The 26752-nt window shown below is 38.3% G+C and overlaps 1 protein-coding gene across 3 annotated transcripts in view; it reads left to right on the forward strand.

Annotated features, from left to right (window-relative positions):
• ATP11B (ATPase phospholipid transporting 11B (putative)) overlaps window positions 1–26752 on the forward strand; it is a 116058-nt gene that overhangs the window by 24272 nt on the left and 65034 nt on the right. For 2 of the 3 annotated variants that reach the window (XM_079766407.1, XM_079766406.1), the window contains exons 2-7: window positions 2832–2948; window positions 12614–12703; window positions 14346–14426; window positions 20307–20414; window positions 20598–20726; window positions 22639–22742. In XM_079766407.1, coding sequence (XP_079622533.1) covers window positions 2832–2948; window positions 12614–12703; window positions 14346–14426; window positions 20307–20414; window positions 20598–20726; window positions 22639–22742 — 629 coding nt within the window. Of the gene's footprint in view, window positions 1–2831; window positions 2949–12613; window positions 12704–14345; window positions 14427–20306; window positions 20415–20597; window positions 20727–22638; window positions 22743–26752 lie in introns of those variants that run through there. The other variant, XM_079766408.1, reaches the window with a different exon arrangement.

Below are 26752 nucleotides of genomic sequence, written 5' to 3' on the forward strand. Positions count from 1 at the left end.
AGGTAAAAGATCTGTACTTGGGAAATTATAGGAAATTAAAGAAATTGAAGAAGATACAAATAAGTGGAAGCATATACCATGTTCATGGATTGAAAGAACATAATTAAAATGTCCATACAGTCCAAAGCAATCTATAGACTCAGTGCAATTCCTATTAAAATACCAGTGGCATATTTCACAGGTCTAGAACAAATATTCCAATAATTAATATGGACCCCAAAAAGACCCTGAATAGCCTCAGCAATCTTGAGAAAGACCAAAGTTGGAGATATCAAACTATATTGCGATGTCATTGTAATCAAAACAACCTGGTACTGGCATAAGATCAGGCACATAGATCAATGGAACAGAACAGAGAGCCCAGAAATCAACCCACGCCTTTATGGTCAATTAATATTTGATAAAGGAGGCAAGAGCATACAATGGGGTAAAGACAGTCTTTTCAATAAATGGTATTGAGGACATTGGGTAGGTATATGCAAAAAAATGAAACTAGACTACCAATTTACACCATACATAAGAATAAACTCAAAATGTATTAAAGATTTAAATGTAAGTTGTGAAATCATAAAAGTCCTAAAAGAAAACAAACAAATGGGACTACAAAGTACAAAGCTTTTGCACGGAAAAGAAAACCAATAGAATGAAAAGGCAAGCCACTGAAAGGGAGGACATATTTGCTGATATATCTGATAAGGAGTTAATTTCCAAAATATATTAAGAACTTTTACCACTCAGTACCAAAAAAACAAAACAATCCAATAAAAAAATGGGCAACGGACCTAAATAGACACTTCTCCGAAGAGGACATACCAATGGCCAATAGATATATGAAGAAATGCTCAACATCACATCATTGGAGAATGGCTTCCATCAATGAATCACAAACAAGTGCTGGCGAGTATGTGGAGAAAAGGAACCCTTGTGCACTGTTGGTGGGATTGCACACTGGTGCCACCACTGTGGAAAGCAGTATGGAGTTGCCTCAAACAATTAAAAATGGAACTGCCTTTGGCCCAGTAATCCCACATGTGGTAATATCCTAAGAATCTGGAAACACTAATTTGAAAGAATATATGCATCCCTATGTTCATGGCAGCATTATTTACAATAGCCAAGATTTGGAAGCAGCATAAGTGTCCATCAGTAGATGAGTGGATAAGCAAGCTGTAGTACATTTACATAATGGAATACTCCTCAGCTATGAAAAAAAAAGATCTTTTTTTACAGCATGGATGGATCTGGAGATTATTATGCTAAGTGAAATAAGCCAGAGAAAGAAAAATACCATATGATTTCATTTATATGTGGAAACTAATGAACAGAATAAACTAATGTACAAAATAGAAACGGAGGCATGGATACATGGAACAAATAGTTGTCAGAGGAGTGGAGGGAGTGGAGACTGGATGAAAGAAGGTAAAGGGATTAGCCAAAAGATAGATAAACATAACACATAGACACAGATAACAATGTGGTGATAGCCAGAGGGAAGGGGGGACGGGGGCTAGGTGGAGGTGAGCAAAGGGAGAGGAAATGGGGACATCTGTAATAGTAACAATAATAATAAGGTTAAAAAATGAAAAAATAAATATGCATGCCACATTTTATCCTTGAAGAAACTGATTTTGAAATAAGACACCAAATGGCACCTTTGGATCCACAAGATGAGGCCATCACTATAAAATTTAACTTCATGTTTGTGTGTGTGTGTGTGTGTGTGTGTGTGTGTGTGTGTGTGTGTGTGTGTGTGTTTATGGAGCATACAAATGCATTTATTTCATAGTCCTGTACTAGCTGTTTCTAAGATAACAATAAATTTTAAAAATCAGAATAACAGCAGTTGAAAATTATACATTGTACTGTTAATATTCTTATGTACTAAATAAAATATCAGTCTAGGTAATATGGGAATTTCCACTATTTGTGTGTCTGTGCTTAATGGAAATTTTACAGGGATCCTAAGCATTGAATGGCAGCCAAATTACTTAGTAGATTATAAAATTAGAGTCCTTAATATCTGAAAATGGATTATTCTAGTTTATGAATATCAAATTTAATTGACCTAATTTAGTAGTACTAGTAAATAACCCTTGACCACCATGGGGGGAAAAAAAAAGAAATAAAGAAAATTCTAAGAAATTCCAAATCATTGTCTATTAGAACCAAAAAAAGGTTTTGGCATTTGGTGATTGCTTTTAGCTTGTCAAGGGGATCCAGAGATTTACCAGGGAAAGAGTATGGCACTATAGGAATTAAGTATTAGTATTCTTATCAGTACAAACTTTTCCAGTAGAGATCATTATTAAATTGTACCTTGAGCTATGGTCATTTAAATTTGAGGCCAGAATTATAACCATATTTCAGGGAGTCAGTTGATAATTTAATTAGCAAAAGGAGATGATTGTATGAAATGAGTCTGGCAAGACCTAATGCATTCTAAATCCTCTGGAAACAAAGTTCTTTGAAACCACGGTGATCTGAGTGTAGAATAAATATAAAACTTTTTCATCACATGTGGTAGGTGCTAACTAGGTCCTAGCTACTCTTCTATGATATTTTTTTCTTGTGGTAGCATTTCTGATAGTACAGACTGGTTTTCATTACCAGAGCTGTTACCTGGTTATTTTATATCTGAATAAAATGTTCCTGTTTACCTGTGAAAGAAAAAAAAAAATGGGGCTTAACTCTGCTAATAAAGAAATAGAGTCTATACTGTATGTAATTCAAGGCCAGTAATATATGTAATCTGAGCAGTTAAAACCAAATGTAAAGAATCATAACAAACTAATCTTATTGACCATTATTACTTTTTCTTTGCTTTTTCTTAGGGTTTTGACCCACCACATCAAAGTGACACAAGAACTATTTACATAGCCAACAGGTTTCCTCAGAATGGCCTTTACACACCTCAGAAATTTATAGATAACAGGATCATTTCATCTAAGGTAAGAATTAACACTATTATTAAAATTATATATATGTATCACTTTGTTTTGTAAAGTGATATGTGTATTCTAGTGTACATTTATTACCTTAAAAATTCAAGGAAATGGTTGGTAGATTTATCTTAACCAAAATTTTGAACTCTAAAATAAAAGGAGTTGCCAACTGTTAATAGCACGCAGCCAACATACTAAAAATTATCTTTAGTTGCAATTAAACTAAGAAACTAATATTTATACTAAGTACTGTACTAAGTACTTCTCATATCATTTAACCCTTACAGCAACTCTGAGATGGCTTTAGAAAGTGTTACACTCATTTTGTACCAGTTTCATAATTGGACTTGGTGGGAAATAATTTACTGAGGGTTGCACACTAGTAAGTGATGAGATTGGAGTTTGACCTCAGTTTTGTGCAACTTTAAAAAGCCTGACTTCTTCCAATTTTATCCTCTTCTGTAAACATGTTATAGTATCAAATACTGCTTCATTCTTACATATTCTTCCTTGCTTTATTTTTAAAATCTCTTAGTTTATTTTGAAAGTGACGATTATAGAGTAATACTGTCCAATAAACTTCTCTCATGATGGAAATGTTTTCCACAGTAATATGATAGCCATTAGCCTCATAGGGCGATTTATGCCTTGAAATGTGGCTAATGCAACTGAAGAACTTAATTTATTTTCAATTAAATGTCAATAGCCACATGCATCTATCTAGTGGTTACCTTATTGGACAGTGCATTTATAGAGGATGTGAATCAAAGAGACTAAGGGTAACGTTCTTAGATCATACGTATTGCTTAATAGACCACCTTAAGAAGCATTTTTGTGTTACTCTTTCCCTTTCCTCCAGAGTGACTAATAATTTTCTCTCTAATACTGATCTGGTCTTTCTCAAGGATAATGTCTCAGGACAATATCCTTGTGAAAGATCAGGTTCCTTCGCTCTATCCACATTATTTGCATATGCGACCCACCATTAGTGACCTCTCTCATCAGTAGTTCTAAAACAGCAGAAAGGGGAAATACAGGAGTAATAGAGGAGCTCTAAATTAATGACACAGTTCTTGGCAAATTATTCAAGAAGTAAAAGTCTTGAAAATTTTAAGGTTTTTTAAAAAAACCTTTGGATATAATTTATGCACAATAAATTCACCAATTTAAATGTACAGTTAAATGAGTTTTTACAAATGGATAAGATCATGTGACCACCACCACCATCAAAATGTAGAATATAGTCACCACTCTAAAAATTAGCAGCCAGTCCCCCTTCTTCTCACTTCTATCACTAGCAACCACTGATCTACTTTCTGTAACTATAGTTTTGTCTTTTCTGGAATTTCATATAAATACAGTCATATGGTATGAGTCTATATTGTGTCTGACTTCTTTTCACTTAACATAATACTCTTGAGACTCATCTTTGTTGTTGTTGCAAGTATCAGTACCACTAGTTGATTCCTTTTTAGTGCATGGTTTAACTGTGTTCTGAATTTGGGTCATTTTTCTTTTGTGGTTCTTTCACTACCAGTATTTTCCCCTTACATTTTCAGCTACTTTCCCAGCCCTCAACTCTAATATCTGTCATATTTTATTGATAAGGGTTTAGTTTTCCCTTGTTTTGCTGCCATAGCTGTGAGTTTAGATAGTGTCTCCAGACTAAGAAGCCATAGCTGACAATTCATATTCCTTCTACTTGCAATTAAAAAAAAAAATTGAACTCCAGTTTCTATTTATATTTTGGATATTTCCCAGAATTTTCAATAATTGTTTTAAATCTACTTTTTGTAATTTTTATCTGCTAGGAGTTCACAGGACCACTGAACTCCTGCGACAGTACTGAAAGCTATTGTGTCCTGGAAAAGTTGGGATTAAGTGTCTGTTTATGACTGTTTTCATATGAAGTAGTATTAGGTTTAATGTTTTGACCACAGTTTCACAAATGTAGATATTGATATAAGTACTGCCCATTTTTTTTGTAGCACACATGAGAACTCTCTCATTACTCCCTTATTACTTCCTTATTCTACTACTGTTTTCTTAAACTACTTCCAAACCAGATTACCAGCTATTTTATAGTCATATTGAACTTCCCTACAACTGTGCCTTCGCTATGATTTCATGTTGATAACCACAATCTTTAAAATACAGACTTTATGTATTTGCACAGTTTGTAGATTGCATGTTTTTGTAGAAATGTAGAATTCATGTTTTTGACCACAATTTCAAGAATGCATATATATCCTTCTTAGACAAATTTGCAAATTGACCATACCTCTGACACACCCACAAGCCACGCCCACTATCCAATCAGAGCGAGCATGCAAATTAACCCAAACCAAGATGGCTACAGCCACAGAGAGCAAGGTTTCCTCGGTAACAGAGGAAGCCAAGCTTTCCGCCTGCCCTTGCCAGGCCTAAGCCTCCACTCAAGCTACAAAGTTTCAATTATAGAAGGTAAACAAATTCAAACAGAAATGGCGGCAGAATGGAACTTAAGAGAGCAGGCCAGGGTTGCCGCCGGCAACAGGGGAAGCAAAGCTTTCCGCACACCCTGGCCGGGCCCACCTGCTTAAGGCAACAAAGTTTCAATTATAACCCCAACAGAAATGGCTGCCGGCCTCGGAGGGAGCCCCAGGCTTGGTTCCACTCCAGGCTACAAAGTTTCAATTGTAGAAGGAAAATAAATTCCAGATACCAGGGCCTCTGCTTGGGTTGCCAGGGGGCGTGGCCGGCCTGCAGACCACCACAGGCCCCTCGCTCAGGCCGCCCCACGCCCCAAGGGAACCCCCACCTGATCCGGGACACCCTTCAGGGCAAACCAGCTGGCCCCCACCCCTGTACCAGGCCTCTATCCTATCTAATAAAAGAGTAATATACAGATTGATCATCACTGCAACACACAATATAGCTGCCCCCATGTGGTCAAAGATCCTGCCCCCATGTGGACACAAGATGGCCAGTGGGAGAGGGCAGTTGGGAGGCACCCAGCCTGCAAGGGAGGGCAGTTGAGAAGGACCAGGCCTGCAAGGGAGGGCAGTTGGAGGTGATCAACCCTGCAGGAGAGGGCAGTTAGGGGTGACCAGGCCAGCAGAGGAGGGAAGTTGGGGGCAAACAGGCTGGCAGCAGAGTGGTTAGGGGGTGATCAGGCTGGCAGGCAGAAGCGGTTAGGGGCAATCAGGAAGGCAGGCAGGCAAGCAGTTGGGAGCCAGCAGTCCTGGATTGTGAGAGGGATGTCCCTTATTGGAGAGGGTACAGGCTGGGCTGAGGGACAACCCCCCTCCGTGCACAAATTTCGTGCATTGGGCCTCTAGTGTGTATATATATATATATATATATATATATACCTATTTTCCGGCATATAAGACGACTGGGCGTATAAGATTTTCCTGGGTTAAAAAGTCGTCTTAGACGCCGGAAAATACGGTACCTTATAATTCTTTTGATGTATGTTTTGAGACCATATTATTAGCAACATGTACTGTATTTTCCTGCAACGGGAAAGCTAGTATATATATATATATATATATATATAGACACACACGCACACACACACATATACATATATGTGTGTGTGTGTGTCTATATATATATATACATATATATATAATATACACACATATATATGTATATATACACACATATGTATACACACACATATATATATACATACATATATATATATACATATATATACATATATATGTATACACACACACACACACACACACACACACACACACTAGAGGCCTGATGCACAAAATTCGTGCAAGAGTAGGCCTTCCTCCCTCCAGCTGCTGGCACTCACTTCCCTCTGGCACCTGGGACCCTTGCTTCCCTCTGGCTGCTGGCACCCAGGATCCAGGCTTCCCTCTGGCTGCTAGCAGGCACCCAAGACCCGGGCTTCCCTCTGGCCGCTGGCAGGCACCCAGGACCTGGGCTTCCCTCTGGCTGCTGGCAGGCACCTGCAACCCAGGTTTCCCTTGCAGCCCTGGCTTCATCCGGAAGGTCTTCCGGAAGGATGTCTGGTCTAATTAGCGTATTACACTTTTATTATTATACATATACTAGAGGCCCGGTGCACAAAATTCGTGCACTGAGGGTGTGTGTCCCTCAGCCCAACCTGCACCCTCTCTAATCTGGGACCCCTCGGGGGATGTCCGACTGCCTTTCAAAATCTGGGACTGTTGGCTCCCAACTGCTCGCCTGCCGGCCTGATTGCCCTAACCACTTCTGCCTGTCAGCCTAATCACCCCCTAACCACTCCCCTGCCAGCCTGATCGACGCCTAACTGCTCCCCTGCTGGCCCGATCATCCCCAACTGCCCTCCCTTGACAAGCCAGTCACCCCCAAATGCCCTCCCTTGTATATTCCCTCTTTATTAGATAGGGTTTTTTCTTTAACATATTGGACAGCCCTAACTGGTTTGGTTCAGTGGATGGAGCGTCAGCCTGCAGACTCAAGGGTCCCAGGTTTGATTCCGGTCAAGGCCATGTACCTTGGTTAGGGGCACGTACCCAGTAGGGAGTGTGCAGGAGGCAGCTGATCAATGTTTCTCTCTCATAGATGTTTCTAGCTCTCTATCCTTTCCCTTCCTCTCTGTAAAAAATCAATAAAATATATTTTTTAAAAAAAGAAACATTTAAGATTCCTCCATATCTGCCTGGCTGATGTGACTCAGTGGCTGAGACCCCAGCCCAGGCTGCCGCCGCTGGGAGGGGATCGCGCCGTGGGGGTGCGCACCCCTCTCCAGGCTGAGACCCCAGGCTTCCGCTGGGAGGGGATCTCTCCGTGGGGGCGTGGGCGCCTCCCAGGCTGAGACCCCAGGCTGCCGGTTTGTGTGTGTGGGATTATTCCGTGGGGAGTGAGTTTGTTTTTGTTTTTTATAAAGGGTCAGGAGGGCCTCTGGGCAGAATTCTGCCAGGCCGCTTACTCTGCCGGCTGTCAGTGGCAGCCCTACCTGAGACTGGGGAACTCCGGCGGGGCTGAGAGGACTGGGCGCCGCCATTTTGTCATGGAGTGACGGTTAATTTGCATATTACGCTTTTATTAGATAGGCTATGTGTATAGTCAAATTTTTTTTCTGACCATAAATGAGGCTGGCTTCTATTACTCCTTTTTTACTACCTTTTTAGTGTACTATTGTTCTTTTAAACTCTTCCAGAGTGCATTATCTTTTATCCCACAAAGCCATAATGAACTTTCCTCCTCTTTGCCTTTGTTCATACTGTCCTTCCTTCCCGAAATGTTCTCCCTCTATTTGCTCTCTATTTTCAGCCTGTGAATTTCCTCTCTTAAAGCCCATGTCAAATATGATCTCCGTTATTAAATTTTCCTTTCTAAATGCTTTTTCCTTTCAATTCTTTGTATATCTCTTTATTTTTTTTATCTTCTAATGCAGCTATTGATATTTTGTTTTTAATCCTCTTTATTTAATATTGAATTTATCATTGTTCCTCTTACAGTGCAAGTGTCTTGCACGTTGTAGATGCATGATATGTTTTGGTTTAATTTAATTTACCATAGTGACTACCTTATTTTAAATTTAAACTTCTTTGCAAAAGATTTAATTTTATATCTTTTGTTCTCTTACTAATGTCAGACCTTACAAAGGAAAAAAAAGTCAATTATACAGTAATACATAACTGCAGAGAAGTTATATTTCTAATTCATATTTCTTGCCCACTATTAATAACAATTTGCAATTTTTAAAGCATGATAAATCATTAGTTTTCTCAGAATATTTTCATATTGTTTAATATTATTTTACCAGTGTCCCTCTTCTATATATATAACAGGACAAGTGCAGAATTTGGACTCATTTATTAATATATTTGTATTTTAGAAAACCTGGAAACAGTAATCTCTAATATCTGTAAGCTAGTTTTCATAAGAAATTTTTATTTATTCCAAGTTTTTCCATTGCATTAATGAGCTAGCCAAAGAAAATGTCTAAAACCAATTACCTTTCTGCCAATTTATGTAGTTGTTCTTTTCAGTATTCTAGAAGACAAAATGTATTATTACTGTTTTAATTTAAATAGCTTGATGTAAACTTAGGACATTGCCAATGTAATTCTTATAAAGTTGATACATTTGATTTGATGACTGAGGAAGTTACATGGAATACTCTGACCCCTGTAGGGACAACTGTATTTTTACTCTGGTTAAGATCAGCTAGAGATGATTTGAAACAGAGTTATTACCATCTCATATATAGGTATTGAATAGTAATTTGTTTTGCTGCCAGGAAGTATCTACCTCTCTTCCTTCTAGAGCCCTGACATAAATCCCAGCCCCAGAATCTGGAGCCACTGATTCTACCATAGGAAAGTATGTTTCAGGTATCCCAGATTAGAACTGAAAATTGTAATTTCACCTAAGAAAAAAGGTTGTTCGCTATTGTACAACTATTTGTGCATCTTTGAGTCAAATTGGCTTTTGTGGGCTCTTCTGGGAATCTAACTGGTCAGAGCACATAACTAAGTTATGGGTTCGATCCCTAGTAGGGGCGCATACAGGAAGCAACCAATGGATGTTTCTCTCACATCATTGTTTCTCACACATCAGTGTTTCTCTCTTTCTTTCTTCCTCTCTGTCTCTCTCCCTGCCCCCCTACCTTCCTTTCTCTCTAAAACATCAATAAAAACATATCCTTGGTTGAGGATTAAAAAATAAATTGCTCATACGGGAAAGGAAGTTTCAGGTCTCAAACCAACGGATTAAGAAGTGAATTTTTGACATACACAATTTTAGGAATTAGAACCATCTTACATTGCACCAGATAAAATTAAGTAAAATGTCTCTTTAAATATCTTGAATTGTCAATTAAGGGTTCATTGCTTGACATCAGGATAATTATCTGGAAAAAATCCCAAACATTTCAACCATGTTTATTTATTTATTAAAGGCCCAGCATATGAAATTTGTGTGTGGGTACGGTCCCTAGGCCAGGCCTGCGATCAGGGCCATCTTCCCTGGCTGCCTGCAGCCGGCCCTGCTCCCCACTGCCACCCACCCCCGGTTCCCCGTTTGCCATCAGGCGATTAGAGCCTGCCGGCCAGGGAAAGGGACCAAGAGGTGGTCAGAGCGCCTCATAGTGACTGGTCAAGCGGTCATTCTGGTCATTCCGCCGTTAGGGTCAATTTGCATATTACCCTTTTATTATATAGGATTCATCTATTTTATTAAAGTTTTGATCTCCAACTATGTGCCAAGTAGTAGTATAATTGCTGGATAGAGCAATAAATAAAACAATGTTCTATCCTCAGGGATCTTACATTCTACTTGGAGAATGTACACAGGGTAATGTAACAGTGCTATAAAGTGTTTTCCTGTTTCATATATGAAGTTGTGTTGTGAGTAATAAGTGACACAAGTGAAATTTGTACTGTATTTGTATCCTGCCCCTATTATATAGTATTATAGGCTTACGAGTTGATTAATAATATATCAGACACATAGTAATTAATATGAGCCCGGTTATTTCCTAATTGCTTTATTAATATATTAGCTCATTTAATCTTTATAGTAACACTAGAAGCCCGGTGCACGAAATTCGTGCACGGCGGGGGGTTGTCCCTCAGCCCAGCCTGTACCCTCTCTAATCTGGGACTCCTGGAGGGATGTCCGACTGCCCGTTTAGGCCCGATCCCTAAACGGGCAGTCGGACATCCTCTCACAATCCAGGACTGCTGGCTCCCAACTGCTTGCCTGCCTGCCTTCCTGATTGCCCCTAACCGCTTCTGCCTGCCAGCCTGATCACCCCCTAACCACTCCGCTGCCAGCCTGGTTGATGCTTAACTGCTCCCCTGCCAGCCTGTTTGTCCCCAACTTCCCTCCTCTGCCAGCCTGGTCACCCCTAACTGCCCTCTCCTGCAGGGTTGATCACCTCCAACTGCCCTCCCTTGCAGGCCTGGTCCCTCACAACTGCCCTCCCTTGCAGGCCGGGTGCCTCCCAACTGCCCTCTCCTGCTGGCCATCTTGTAGTGGCCATCTTGTGTCCACATGGGGGCAGGATCTTTGACCACATGGGGGCAGCTATATTGTGTGTTACAGTGATGATCAATCTGCATATTACTCTTTTATTAGATAGGATAGAGGCCTGGTGCACAGGTGGGGGCCAGCTGGTTTGCCCTGAAGGGCATCACAGATAAGGGTGGGGGTTCCCTTGGGGTGTGGGGCAGCCTGAGTGAGGGGCCTGTGGTGGTTTGCAGGCCGGCCACGCCCCCTGGCAACCCAAGGGGAGGCCCTGGTATCTGGAATTTATTTTCCTTCTACAATTGAAACTTTGTAGCCTGGGGCGGCAGCCATTTCTGGGGCAGTTAATTCACCTTCTACAATTGAAACTTTGTAGCCTTAAGCGGGTGAGCCCAGCCAGGGTGTGCGGAAAGCTTTGCTTCCCCTGTTGCTGCCGGCAACCCTGGCCTGCTCTCTCAAGCTCCATTCTGCCGCCGTTTGAATTTGTTTACCTTCTATAATTGAAACTTTGTAGCTTGAGTGGAGGCTTAGGCCTGCAACGGCTATGGAAAGCTTGGCTTGCTCTGTTACCTGGGAAACCTTGCTCTCTGTGGCTGTAGCCATCTTGGATTGGGGTTAATTTGCATACTCGCCCTGATTGGCTGGTGGGCATGGCTCGGCTGGTGGGCGTGGCTTATGTAGCGGAGTGATGGTTAATTTGCATATTACCATTTTATTAGAGAGGATGATTATAAAATACAATATGATTATTATTGTCCTCTTTTTATAGAGGTTAACAAGGTCATTTAGTGACCTTGAATTAGGATGTAGGCCAGAACAATTTAAACCCCCTACTATCTATGTTCTTAACCATTATGCTCCACTGTTTTACTTTAAATATTGACATTGTGAAAGATTTTCATATCCTTTATGAGATTTTCTTGGTGGGTATGCCAGTGATCACTTATCTAAAGTATTTTTTATTATTTTTTTGTCAATCCTCAACAGGATATTTTTTCCATTTATTTTTTGAGCAAGTGGAAGGGAGGGGTGAGGGGAAGAAAAGGAGAGAAATATTGATGTGAGAGAGGCACATCAATGGGTTGCCTTCTGTACCCAGGTACGTGCCCTTGATTGGAATTGAACCTGAGACCCTTTGGTGCATTGGCTGACACTCACCATTGAGCCACACTGACCAGGTCTAAATAATTTTTTTTTTTAATGTTGTTTTAGATGTGCCTTCTCCAGCTTCTAAAATATCAAGAATTTAGTAGCAAAATTGCTAGGTTACAGTTTACCTCATTTTAAAAATTATGTTAAAATTGCCAATAAATAGTAAAAGAAAGAAAAAAGAGTAGACTCTAAAATCAGATAGATTCTATAGCTTGGGGCAGGGTGAAAGGAGCAAATGGGGTAGGGAAATGGGGGACATCTATAAAATAAGAATTACACAAGTGCTCACTTCAGCACATATACTAAAATTGGAACAATACAGAGATTAGTATGGTACACAAATTGTGAAGCGTTTCATTTTTTTGTAAACTTTAGAAAGAAAAATCCAAGAAATTTCAATCATTAAAAAAAGAGTTACATGAATTTGGCTAAGAGCTTAGTAAATCAGATTTTACTTTTATTATTCTATCTATAGAGTGTATATTATTTTTAAACATTAACTTATTGTTCTCTTCTCTTTCTCTTTTTTTTAGTACACTGTGTGGAATTTTGTTCCAAAGAATTTATTTGAACAATTCAGAAGAGTGGCAAATTTTTATTTTCTTATTATATTTTTGGTTCAGGTAAGCTTTATCACTCAATAGATTGTTAAATTTATAGATAAAATTTCTAAAAATATCTTGTCAGGGAAAAGTTACATAGCATTCTAAATCATTTGATTTTGTGGTCATATTTTTTTTCTACAAAGCCTCCCCATTGTATTTAATGAATACAATTATTTAACCACATCAAGATTTCTAAAAACTAGCCAGTGAATTTTAAGATTAATTTTATTTGTTCCATTATTGATATGCTGTGGTGCTGATAACCATAATCAAAGCCAAGAAAATAACATCATCTTTCAAACGCTCGTTCAGAACATAAATATTTTGGGTTTTAATATGCAGCACATGTTTTTGGCACATTTTTGCCTATAGTACAAAGTGAATTTTTCTTTTTTTAATGTCAATTTTACTTTTATTTAAAACAATTTTTTTTTTCATTTTAAAAAATCCTCATGAAAATAGATTTTTGTTTAGGAGACCGTTTCCTTAACTTGAACCTGTATAAATTATAGGCTATTTCACAGTTTCTTAATTTCACATTACTTCTTTTTCTTAATATCAAAATATCAAGAGAATAGCTTATGAAACTTGAGTTTGAGTCGATATTTAAAAATAGTTATTACTATTTTCTTTTAAAAAGATTATTTTTTTCTGGTAATACTTTAGCAGTTTCTTTCAATGTGGCATTGAATTTTCATATGAACTCTGAACTTTCCTTTCAGTAGAACCTAGAATTTCAAAAGAAAAAACACTTGCCAAGTTATTACTTTAAAGCTTGAGGAAACATATACTATTTTTTAAAAGTTGTTTTTCTTCATGAGCAGAGAAGAAACTTCTGATTTTTTTTTTATCAATAGAACATCAGCTTGGTTTTCTCAGAAAAGTGAGAAATTTATACTAACTGTGTCCACATAACATGCATTTGTGAAATTACCAGCTAAGTTCAGGAATTCAGCTTGTCTGTGGAAGAGAACAAATTTAATTATCCTCCATGGTGTAAAGGAACATTAATAGTAAATCATTTAGAGCCATATTCTAACTAGCCAAACATAATTAATGCAAAAATGTCTCTACTTCTCCAGCAGATTCTAAAACCTCAGTTGAATGATAATAATTGCAGCATCATTTTCCAAGCTATACCCCCTCTGACTCTGCTAGATTTAACAAAATCACTTATGGAAGAAAAACGCTTTCCCTAGTCCCATTCCTTGCTCTGTCTCCCTAAGTAGTGTGTTTATTCTGAATCCCAGAGTAAAAATTACTGACAGACTTTTCAGCATTTATCAGGATGAGCGAAGAAATGTGAAATAAGATTCAGAGCAGCTGTAGCTCCACTCCTTGGCAAATATGGAGGAAGAATTGAAGTATTCTCTGTAAAGAAGGCAGATTAATGACTGAGTCTACTCTAACAATATTTGTGGGTATCCAGTAGGTTTAGATATTCTAACCCCATATAAGAGCCAATAAAGTGAACTTGTAAAACTGAACTAAATTATCCTCACTGTATAATATGTCCCTCCTATTATTTTTACTCTGGACTATGATACTCATTTTGTATAGTGTTCTCTGAATTCCTAGTATGTTTGAGATTTAAGATGTTAATAGCATGATGTGTACAATATAAAAATATAATATTCTGCATTCTTTTTTTTTAATCCAGCTTATGATTGATACACCTACCAGTCCAATTACCAGTGGACTTCCATTATTCTTTGTGATAACAGTAACGGCCATAAAGCAGGTATGAATTGCTTCCTATTCTTGTTTCCCCTTGTCATTTGCAAGTTGCTAAATATGTCCACTCCAAGGTAACATTTATTGTTGGGAAAATAATTTCCATAAAAAAGCAGCAAGTGTTTTTGATGTTGCATATGGTAAAATTAAACTGAGTTAAGCCACTCTATTATATTTCAGGTGACTCATGGTATGTTTACCATTGTTAAAATGTTGTTCTCGACACACCCAGAAGGCATTCAAAACAAGCATTTTATATGTATAAACTAAATTATATCCCATATAATCAAAGGCTAATATGCAAATCGTCCGAATGGCGGAACGAATGGTCGCTATGATGTGCACTGACCATCAGGGAGCAGGTGCTCAACGCAGGAGGTTCCCCCTGGTGATCAGTTCACTCCCACAGGGGGAGCGCCTCTCAGCCAGAAGCCCTGAGCCAGGCTCACAGCTGGCAAGCTCAGCGGCGATGGCGGGAGTGTCTCCTGCCTCCACGGCAGCTTAAGGATATCCAACTGACGGCTTAGGCCTGCTCCCCGAGGGCTCCTGGACTGCGAGAGGGCACAGGGCGGGCTGAGGGATACCACCGCCCCCCTCCACAGTGCATAAATTTTGTGCATCGGGCCTCTCGTTTTAAATAAAAATTGTGTAGTGCTTTCCTACTTTTTACACTTTCTCTGGTTAAGTTGATTTTTATGTAAAGTTGTACCCTAGTGGGAAATAGCTTCAACCAAATCCTGAAATGGTATTAAATTCTAGATATAGAAAAGAAGAGTATTATTGCATGAACATGTCAAGTTAAAAATAAAGGAATTTGTAGAAAGGTCATGTCTTTATAACTACCATTAAATATCTTGGCAGGGCCTCAGTTATACAGAGATTGTTCCTTCCACTTGAAAGAGAGTTAGTTGAATTTTCTTACGTAAATTTGATATAATTTCCTTTTTTAAGATTTAGGGATAAGGTTTAAATTGCTTGAAAGTGAAATTGACAGACATTTTGTAATTCTGGGATGTAGTATATCTAGTATGTCAGAATATCATGCTACTGCTCTCACTGTTTGATTTTCCTTTCTTCAGTGTTCTTTTGGAAATTGTCAGTCAGCATCCAAATCACTTCATATGGTCACATATTTACTTAGTTTTGCAGATGTCATTTATTTCATCAGAGTAACACATATTTGTCCCTTGGACCTATTTTCTATATGTAGTTCCCTCTTAGGTAATTTCATCCATGGTAGTGGTTTAAAGAACCATTTATATGGTACTTTAAATCCTGCGTGGGCCGAAACCGGTTTGGCTCAGTGGATAGAGCGTTGGCCTGTGGACTCAAGGGTCCCGGGTTCGATTCCGGTCAAGGGCATGTACCTTGGTTGCAGGCACATCCCCAGTAGGGGGTGTGCAAGAGGCAGCTAGCTGATAGATGTTTCTCTCTCATCGATGTTTCTAACTCTCTATCCCTCTCTCTTCCTCTCTGTAAAAAATCAATAAAATATATTTTTTTTAAAAAAATCGTGCGCGGGTATGGTCCCTAGGCTTAGCCTGCGATCAGGGCCATCTTCCCCGGCTGCCCGCAGCCGTCCCACTCCCCGCCACCACCCACCCCCGGTTCCCCGTTCGCCATCAGGTGATTGGTGCCTGACAACAGGGGGAAGGGACCGAGAGGTTGGCGGTTCCTGCCTGCTCACCTGCCCCACCCCCGCCGCGGGTGGTCATCAGGTGATCGGAGCCTGTCGGCCAGGGAAAGGAACCAAGAGGTGGTCAGTGCATCTCATAGTGACTGATCCAGCGGTCATTCTGGTCGTTCTGCCATTAGGGTCAATTTGCATATTACCCTTTTATTATATAGGATGGTTGCCAATCATATATGTATCCTGAAACTATTGCCTGAACTCTGACACTCATGTACAACTGTGCAACTTTTCCACTTGGATAGCTTAGGCTTTTCCTGACCAACATGTCATTCTCTCATTTTCTGCTCTGTTCTTTTTTTCTTCCTATCATTTGGTGCTACCTGTTTCTATTGAATAAATGTTTATTAGTTTGTCTGTTGCCTTCATTTGAATGTTCAGCTCTCTGAGGGCAGATACTTTGTTTTACAAACCAGTTTATTTCTAGTGACCAGAACAAGATCATGCTCCGATTGTATCTCCAATAAATAAATTGCTTGACAGATAAATAAATGAATGAATGAAGCTATTGAGTATTTTTTTGAAGCAATTTAAAATGTTGCATTACTTCTTGTCCTGGTTTCCCAATGTATGTATATTTGACCAAATATAGCCTGGATTTATTTGGAATGTGATGCCATTAACCATATTGAGAAATGCTGTTAAAAATCTGCAAAATAGGAATGTGATGTCATTAACCAAGTTGAAAAATGCTGATAAAAATCTGCAAAATAGGAGAGTTAAATATATTTATTATTATTGACATCCTGTCTCCTACTAAAATGGGTTAAATAAAAACACGTAATATAAAAAGCAGAAAGATTATACCTCAAACTGTGTTACAATGGTTGATGCAGTTAAGTCCTAAATTTACGTGAGAGCTTCAAAGCAAAAGCAGAAATATGAAAGGTCATAATTTTCAAAGAGAAAATTGATGTATAAGGACTTTTTTCCCTTTACAAGGTCAGGATTCAGAGTTTTCTCTTTTCTAACAACTATTCCTAAATTGTGCTCATTTAATAACACACAACATACTAAATATACTGTTCAGGTTTATATGCCCATTCCTATAGATCAGTAGAATAAATTTTAGAAAAATTGTACAAATGAAAGTAGCCATGTTCCAGTCTTTCCTTTTTCTCTCCTTTTAGTCTGCCTTTGTCCTTTGTACTTTTATCAAAATAAGAAAAGCTATATTATCAGTTTTTTATACTCTAATTGAGTAAAGATGTTAGTTTTCTTGTTTTTTTAACTTCTCCCAACCATATTTGCATATTAAAGGTTTTTTTATTATTTTTTTAATTTTTATTTATTTATTTTTTAAAATATATTTTATTGATTTTTTACAGAGAGGAAGGGAGAGAGATAGAAAGTTAGAAACATCAATGAGAGAGAAACATCGATCACCTGCCTCCTGTACACCCCCTACTGGGGATGTGCCCGCAACCAAGGCACATGCCCCTGACCGGAATCGAACCTGGGACCCTTGAGTCCACAGGCCGACGCTCTATCCACTGAGCCAAACCGGTTTCGGCTAAAGGTTTTTTTAGTTATGTAATGCAAAGTGTAGTGCTGTGGTAAACATCATAGTCTTTGCCTTCTCTGAGCATAAAACCTATGAAGTAGGGAAGATAAAACCAAACACAAAAGCAGTTATAGTTCAGTAAGGTAGTGGTCAGACCCAGTGAGCTGTAGATGTTCAGAGAAAGGATGGAACACTGTCTGGATAATCAAGGAGGGTTTCGTGGAAGAAACATTATTAGAGATGAGACTTGGAATAAGGGTAAAATGACAATTGGTGAAAAAGGTAAAGAAGCAACAAACAACTTACACAAAGTCCCAAATGTAAGAAAAGGCAAGACCTTTTTTGTGAAATGACATGGCTGACTAATGTTTGACACTATGTAGCAAAGTACTAAAAGGTAATACTGGAAATGTAGCTTGGTAAATTAAGCAGGGTGGAAGATTCTTTGGTCTAAGCATTGGAGAGTTATTGAGGGGACTTTGAATAGGATAGCGAATTAAAACAGTGTTTTGGAAAGATTAATCTGGCAGTAATATGTAGGATGGATTAAAATTTGTGAACTTGTATTAAAAATAATGTTTTTATTATTAGTGTCATCTGGCTATAAAAGGAACTATGCTTTTTGACAGTTTCAGAAAAAAACGTTTTGACCCTCCATTAAATTTCTCTAAAATTGGAATACCACATCTTTAGTGGGGCCAACATAATTTTTTTTTTTTTTGAGAGAGAGAGAGAGAGAGAGAGAGAGAGAAACATCAATTTGTTGTTCCACTTATTTATGCATTCATTGATTGATTCTTCCTGACCGGGAATTAAACTGGCAGCCTTGACATATCGGGATGGTACTCGAACCAACTGAATTATCTGGCTAGGGCTGCATCATTTAAATACTTTAAGAATAGTTTCCCAAAAGGTTTCTCTCTGAAAAAAAGATCTTGAAGTAATTTTTAATATTTGCTTTATGTGTTATAGTGTTATAATATTTTTAGGTAATAGGTGCACATGTTTTAAAAATTAGAAAGTACAAAATATCATATAATAAAAGTCATTTATACTCCTAAAACTCCCCCCCTTCCCATCTCCTGTTTCTCCTCCCCTGAGGGAGCCATTATTTGTACATTAGTCCAGATATTGATACAGAGTGTTTTCAGAGGCAAGCATTTTTTTTTTCACAAATGATTGCATAGAACAACACGTTTTGTACTTTACTTTTATCACTTAATGCTATCAGATATCATTTTGTTATCTTGTGTTATACCTCTGAATTCTTGAATTTTCTTTGAAATAACACAAGATGTCATGTCCACTTAGTCTTTGTGAAATGCTTATGTCTATTTCCCTTTTTAATGATGATCCACATACCCTATCATATTTTTTGGAAGTACAAATAATAATTCTATTGTTCTAGTGTTTAAGAAAGTGAAATAATTCAACATCAGTTTTCAAATGTGTTCTTTTTTTTCTATTTATTGTCTGTAATAATGCTATATGAATTTTTATACATATACTATAGGCCCGATGCATGAAATTCGTGCAAGAGTGGGCCTTCTTTCCCCCAACTGCCGGCACCAGCTTCCCTCTGGTACCCCAGACCTGGGCTTCCCTCTGGCACCCAGGACCCGAGCTTCCCTCTGGCTGCCCGCAGGGACCCGGGCTTCCCTCCAGCTGCCAGCAGGCACCCAGGACCCGGGCTTCTTCGGGAAGATCTAGCATATTTTGCTTTTATTATTATAGATATATTTAGAGAGAAGAAGGAGTGGGAGAGAGCGAGAGAAACATTGATGTGAGAGAGAAACATTGCAAACTTCTTGCACTCGGCCTGTCTGGGGTTCTGACTAGAAATCGAACCTGCCACTGTTTGGGATGATGCTCCAACCGACTGAGCCACATTGGACCAGCTGCATAAATTTACATTTTATGTTTAAAATATCATTTGTATGTAGAAGCAATAGAACTTATTGATTGACTAGGTGTTAGGGAAAGATAGGAATAAAAAAATTACTCCCCAGATTTCTAGCATGAGCAGTTTAGTAGATGGTGATGTCATTTGTCAAGATGGGTAATATGGAAAATGTAACATATTTAGAAGATAACATCATTTGTTTAGTTTTGAAATGTTCAATATATTAGATATCAAAATGAAGATATTAAGAATACAGTTGGATATTCAAGTTTAGAGTCTAAAAGGAAGATGTGAGCTGGAGATATAAATTTCAGAAATTTTTGAAGACCACAGGTATAGAAGAAATCTTGTAGCGAGAAAGTGAAGGGTGAAAAAAGGGCCCATAAAGATGACAGAAGGAGGCTTTCATAAGGAAATTGAGAAAGATTAATGGAGAGGTACTCTGAAAATAAGAAAAATGTATGTAATGAAACCAAGTTTTTATGAGTATATGCATCAAAATTGCCTAATATAATTCTGATAAATAAAATGTTTGGGGCGATTTTTATGTTTCTTTTTCTCATTTGATAAAAATATCTTCTAATTAGGTGAAGAGACTACCCAAAGAACATATATGCATAGCCCATGGACACAGACAATAGTGTGGTGAAGGCCAGGGGAGTTGGGGTGGAGAGGCTGGGTGGGGTGGGCAAAGGAGAGGATAGGGGATATCTGTGATAGTGTCAACAATAAAAAAATATATCTCCTAATTATACTAAAAAAGGAACTTTTATTCTTTTGATATTTACAGGGTTATGAAGATTGGTTACGACATAACTCAGATAATGAAGTAAATGGAGCTCCTGTTTATGTTGTTCGAAGTGGTGGCCTTGTAAAAACGAGATCAAAAAACATCCGGGTATGCGTTTAGTAAATAATGTATGTCAATTATATTTTGATATCACAAACTTTAATCTGATTATATTTTACTGAAAGCCTGCTTTTCTACATTAAACTATTTTGATAGACTACTTGTTTAGAACTCAAATAAGTCCTTGCCTTTTAAAATTGGTATATTCACTCTCCTCAAAATTCTTCATAGGTGGGTGATATTGTTCGAATAGCCAAAGATGAAATTTTCCCTGCAGATTTGGTGCTTCTGTCCTCAGATCGACCTGATGGTTCTTGTCACATTACAACTGCTAGTTTGGATGGAGAAACTAACCTAAAGGTTTGTATGTGTATAAAATGTCTTTGGATTATAGTGATATTTTTCTTTGGTTAAGGTAATAAAGTTTGACCTGATAAAGGAGAAATATTTTTAAATTACTGAAAATTCTAAGAATTACTAAGTTTTTTAAAAGAAATAATGTTATATATTTATTTCAAGGGTAGCCTCACATGGTTTAGTCAAGTTAAAGAGAAATGGGAAGTGTTGTTAGGAAAAATAAAATATTTTAATATTTTGGTGCTTTTTTTAGATAAGGGAGATTTGAAATAGATGGGGATGTAAAGTACAGCATAGGGAATATATATATATGGTGTCAGATGGTTGCTAGATTTACCGAGGGGGGGTCACTTAGTAAGTTATATAGATGTCTAATCATGATTGTACACCTGATTATATTATAATCTGTACTAGAGGGGGGTTCCCTCAGCCCAGCCTGCATCCACTCCAATCAGGCACTCCTCGGGGGGTGTCCGACCGCCGTTTTAGGCCCTGTGGGATCGGGCCTAAACCGGCGGTTGGACACCCCTCTCACAATCTGGGACAGCTGGCTCCTAACCACTCACCTGCCTGCCTGCCTGATCGCCCATAACTGCCTCTGCCTGCCTGATTGCCCCTAACCTTTCTGCCTGCCTTCCTGATCACCCCTAACTGCCTTTGCCTGATTGCCCCTAAGTGCCTTCCCCTGCCGGCCTGATCAAGTCCCCAACTGCTCTCCCCTGCCGGCCTGTTCTCACCCTCAACTGCCTCTGCCTGCCTGATCACCCCTAACTGCCCTCCCTTGCTGGCCTGATCTCGCCCCCAACTGCCCTCCTCTGCCGGCCAATTTGGTTCTGATTGGTGAGTTTCTATGCCAGTCAGCGTCAAAAGCTCTGCCTCCTAGGCAGCCATTGGCTCCTCATTGTTGACCCAGATTTGGTTCTGATTGGTGAGTTTCTATGCCAGTCAGCGTCAAAAGCTCTGCCTCCTAGGCAGCCATTGGCTCCTCATTGTTGACCCAGATTTGGTTCTGATTGGTGAGTTTCTATGCCAGTCAGCGTCAAAAGCTCCGCCTCCTAGGCAGCCATTGGCTCCTTACATTCACCCAGATTTGGTTGATTGTTTAGTTTGTATGCCAGTCAGCATCTCTGGGCCTGTCAGCGGGGCCTGATCAGAAAGGTGGGGCTGATCAGCCCCAGTGGAGGCCTGGAGAGAAATGGAGGTGTGGCTGTTGGCCAGGCAGGGAGAGAAAGAGAGGCAAGTTCTGATCAACGGCTGCCACAAAGGCTACGGATCAGACCCTGCCTCTCTCTTTGCAGGCCCCTCTCCCGGCCTGATCTGCAGCCCCCTAGGCAGTCAGTGCTGGGTTGGGGCACCAGCAGTGGCCCCAGTCAGTGCTGGGTTGCAACCCAGCACTGACTTCCGGTCTGGTCGAGCCTTCAGTCGTAGCAGTCGTTACAACCCTGGCTCTTTATTATATAGACTAGAGGCCCAGTGCATGAAAATTCGTGCACTCGGGGGAGTTCCTTAGCCCAGCCTGCTCCTTTTTGCAGTCCGGAACCCCTAAGCTGCACTTGGACATACTTAGCGCTGCTGGGGATGCGGGAAAGGCTCCCGCCACTGCCGCTGTGTTCATAGCCATCAGCCCGGCTTGTGGCTGAGCAGAGCTCCCCCTATGGGAGCGCACTGACCACCAGGGGGCAGCTCCTGCGTTGAGCGTCTGCCCTCTGGTGGTCAGTGCATGTCATAGCGACCAGTTGATCCCAGTCGTTCTGCCATTAGGGTCAATTTGCATATTACCCTTTTATTATATAGGATAATATTATATGTCCATTGTAATTGAAAAATAAGTTATTTTTCAAAAAAGAAATAGTTGATATGTAGGGTCCCATTTAGATCTTGAAACTGCAGTTTAATCCTTGTGGGTTTTTTTTAGACTCATGTGGCAGTTCCAGAAACAGCAGCATTACAAACAGTTGCTAATTTGGACACTCTTGTAGCTGTGATAGAATGTCAGCAACCAGAAGCAGACTTGTACAGGTATGGTGTGATAGTCAACCTACTCATTTTAAGTCCTGTTCACAGATCTCATTTTTACCATCATAAACATACAATGAAATCTTTAGCTAATCAAAGACATTATTGAAGAGGAGGTAGTGGAGAGAAACATTAAAGGAAAAAAGGCTAAAGCAGAATTTGCCAGAATTCTAATCCAAAGTATTAATTCAAAAAACCGTGCTCTTTTACTCAGACGTTTCTTTCCATTACTTTCTATTTCTATATGAACTGGCTTTATCACCATTATAGGAAATTTTATAACTATAATGGTAGTTATAAGAGAAATAAGATTATTATTTTTTTGATCCTCACCTGAGGATATTTTTTCATTGATTTTTTAGAGAGAGTAGAAGAGAGAGGGAAAGACAGAGAAATATCGATGTGAGAGAAACACATTGATTGGTTGCCTCCTGCACAAGCCCTGACCAGGGCCCAGGGCTGGGGAGGAGCCTGCAACTGAGGTATGTGCCCTTGACTGGAATCAAACCTGGGACCCTTTAGTCCGAAGGCCAATGCTCTATCCACTGAGCCAAACTGGCTAGGGCGAAGTAAGATTATTACGTTAGAAGAAAGTAACTCTGTGTATACACATACTCCAGGAAGGCAAGGGCTCTGTCTTTGTGTTCACTTGGAATGAATTCCTTTTAATGTTATGATTTACTAAATACAGTTTAAGTCATCTTCCAGGGATATACTAATTATTGTGGGCTGTGAAATAGGAACAACTTTTTATTATGAAAGTGATATACTAAACTCATTTTTACTCAGTAACTGGTGATTGAATATAAATTACAACCACATTGTAAAATTCACCCTCAGCTTCTTGTCATATAATATGTCTCCCTCTATTGGTTGAAATGTTCATATCTTATTAGTCATTTGCTTTTCCAGAATAATTACTTACATAATTTGTTTCGGATCCATATATTATTTATAATGGAGTTTTCTATGTGATGTTATATAATTTTGTGGTTTCATTAGAGTCAAATGCAGTATAGAATTTTCTAATTAGCTAAAAATTTGCTGTCCTATGCTTTAAGAGTTTAAACTATGAGATTTAACTGTGAAGAATTTAGTACTTTAAGATTTCTATATTGCTATTATTTCCTTGTCTCAAAAATGGTGAGTTATAAAAAACATTGTATGAAATGGAGCATTAAGCAGGCATAAGATTAATATGAGATCAAGTATCACTAATGTGATGATGAGTAGTTTTTGTATTATCTTGGAAAATGTGGAAAAAATTAAAACGTTTTTTTAATAGGAAATAATTCACTGTTAAATATAAGGTGTTCCTCTTTATTTTATCTTTCCCTTTTCCATAGTGAAAGTATATATTTTGTTTTAAATATATATGTAACTACTACAGAACACTTTTGTAATAGAAAGATAACTCACATTTATTGCTGTTTGTATTTATTCATTCAGCAAGTTATTGTTGAGCACCTATCTGTTCATTATGGTGAGTGGGAAATAAGATGAATCAACATGGTTTCTATCCTTGAGGAACTCATAGCTGTAAAGACATTATATATATAAAATTATATTTTTTCACTTTTCTATATGCTACATATAAGGGGAATATTGAAAGCATTTTTAGTGTCCAAGTAGGAGAATGCTTAGATGGGTACATGGTACAGTTATATAAGAGGGAAATATGTAGATTATAAAAATATTTTCAAAGAACTTAATGATATAAGAACATACTGAAATATAATGTTAAATAAGATACAGAGTTGTAGCTCTCATAATCCCAATTATATATTTTTAAATGTGTATTTCTGTGTACTTGATAGATAGTTAAATGGCAAGATAGAAGAATAGATAAGTACAGAGAGAAAGAAAATTCTGGAGGAATTATATGTCAAAATGTTAGTAGATATATCTTGGTGATAAGATTTCAGCTGCTTTTATTTATTTATTTTTGTTCTCCATAGTTTCTAATATTTCTTGAAAGAATGTGGAATGCTTTTGTAATTTAAAAAAGTATTTTCCATTTTACTGTACAGTATTCTTTTTTAAAATTAAATCTTTATTGTTGAAGGTATTGCATATGTCCCCTTTCCCCCCTATTGACTTGTCTGTACAGTATTCTTAATAATCATTTCTAATGGCTACATAATAGTCTAAGTGCATATACTATTACCTAACCATTACCTAATTTTTCAATACTTAACTCTTCCTCTGTTTTGCTATTACAAACATTGCGTGGCGCCTTGTTACAAATAAGTTCATCAATTCAAAATCCAGTAGCTAGATAGTTCATTGCTTCTCTTTTTTGATATAATTAGTTCACTTGGCTTCCAGGAATTCCCCTCTCTTGGTTTTTCTCCTACTTCAGTAGTCTCTGCTTTCATTCTCTTTGCTGAGTTCTCTTCTCCCTTGACTTCTTGATGTTAGAGTGCCCAGGACTGTCCTTGGTTCTCCTCCCTTCCCCACCTGTACTTTTCACTATCTGCACTCACTCCTTTGGTGAGTGCATCCAAGGTGATGGCTTTAAAGATCATCTACATGCTAACTCTCAGATTTATATCTCCATTCAAGATGTCTTTTCCCAAATTCCAGACTGTTATATCCAAGTTCATGTTCTACAATTGTATTTAGACATTTAGTAGAAATCTCAAGTTAATCATGTTGAGAACTGAGCTGATTTTCCCTCCAAAACTTTTTATGCCAACAGTCTTTTCTTACCTTAGTTGATGACAGTCTCTCCTTCCAATTCTTCAGGCCAAAACCCCTTGGAGTCACATCCCCTCTCTGCTAACCTCTCCTCACCTCCTCTCCCACATCTCATCCCAATCCATCAGAACATCTTATCTGTTCACCTGCAAAATATATCCAAAATTTGACCATCTTTTACTCATTTCACTGCTACTAATTTGTTCTGAGCCAGCATAACCTCCTACCTGGCTTACTGCTATTCTTATCAGTTTTCCCCTTTCTTCCCCTTGCAGTCTGTTCTCACAAAAGCAGCCAGAGTGGTCCTTAATTTTTTAGACTCTCTTGTTGGAATTTAGCTCAAGAAAATCAAAAGAATGGTCTGCGTCATCTCTGAAAGATGCCCAGGGAGACAACAGCTGAATTGGTTCTTTAAATCTAAATCCAAAGTTGAGGTTGGAAACAAGCCTTCATAAAATCCACTAAGTGGAGATTAAAAAAAAAGAAAAAGAAAAACAGCAGTGCATTTCCCTGATACAGACAGTTGAAGGAAGCAGAAGTAAGAGATTAGCAAGAAACAATGAAGCCAAAGGGATAAAGCATCTGTGACCTGGAAACAGGAGGAATAATAGGGGACATTGGGAAGGGAATGCTTAATATTGCTTTGCCTAGTTAAATGATTAACATGAAGCTCTGTCTAGAATTTGCTTCAACTCAAAATTTACTTCTCACTGTAGTAGAAAATAATTGTTCATTTGAATCGACTCTGTGATATGGAGCTGTTTAAGTAGTGGAATTTGGATCTGAAAGGCCAGGTTATGAAAATTCATTGATAACAAGCCACTTATTCTAGAAGCTCTGGAGTTCATTAATAGGTTTTTGCTTACTACTCTATTCCCACCACTTAATTCATACATAGTAGTTGCTCAATGAATATTTGTTGGATGAATGAATGCATGAGTAAGTAAATGAATGATTCTAATCACAGGAAGCTTATTTAATAAACTGATGAAATATGTGAGCATTCATTGTTGGCTAAATAATGTATACTTGTGTAGCAAATATAAATTCTCATGATGATAAAACTAATAATGGTAATAATATATATAACATTTGTATCACCATTTTGAAAACATTTTTACATTCATTACCTCATTCATAGCTGGAGTGAGATGGCAAGAATTGTTAGAGCTTATTGACTGATATTTATTTTTATAATTTCTAACATGATTATTGGACCATTCATAGAAACAAAAGGTTGGTTTGTTTCATGTATAAAAATAGTGCCAAAAGTATCTAAAGTTTTCCACCTATGATGTCATAAGTAACATATC

Source organism: Cnephaeus nilssonii (assembly GCF_951640355.1).
Source record: "Cnephaeus nilssonii genome assembly, chromosome: 3".
Lineage (NCBI taxonomy): Eukaryota > Metazoa > Chordata > Mammalia > Chiroptera > Vespertilionidae > Cnephaeus > Cnephaeus nilssonii.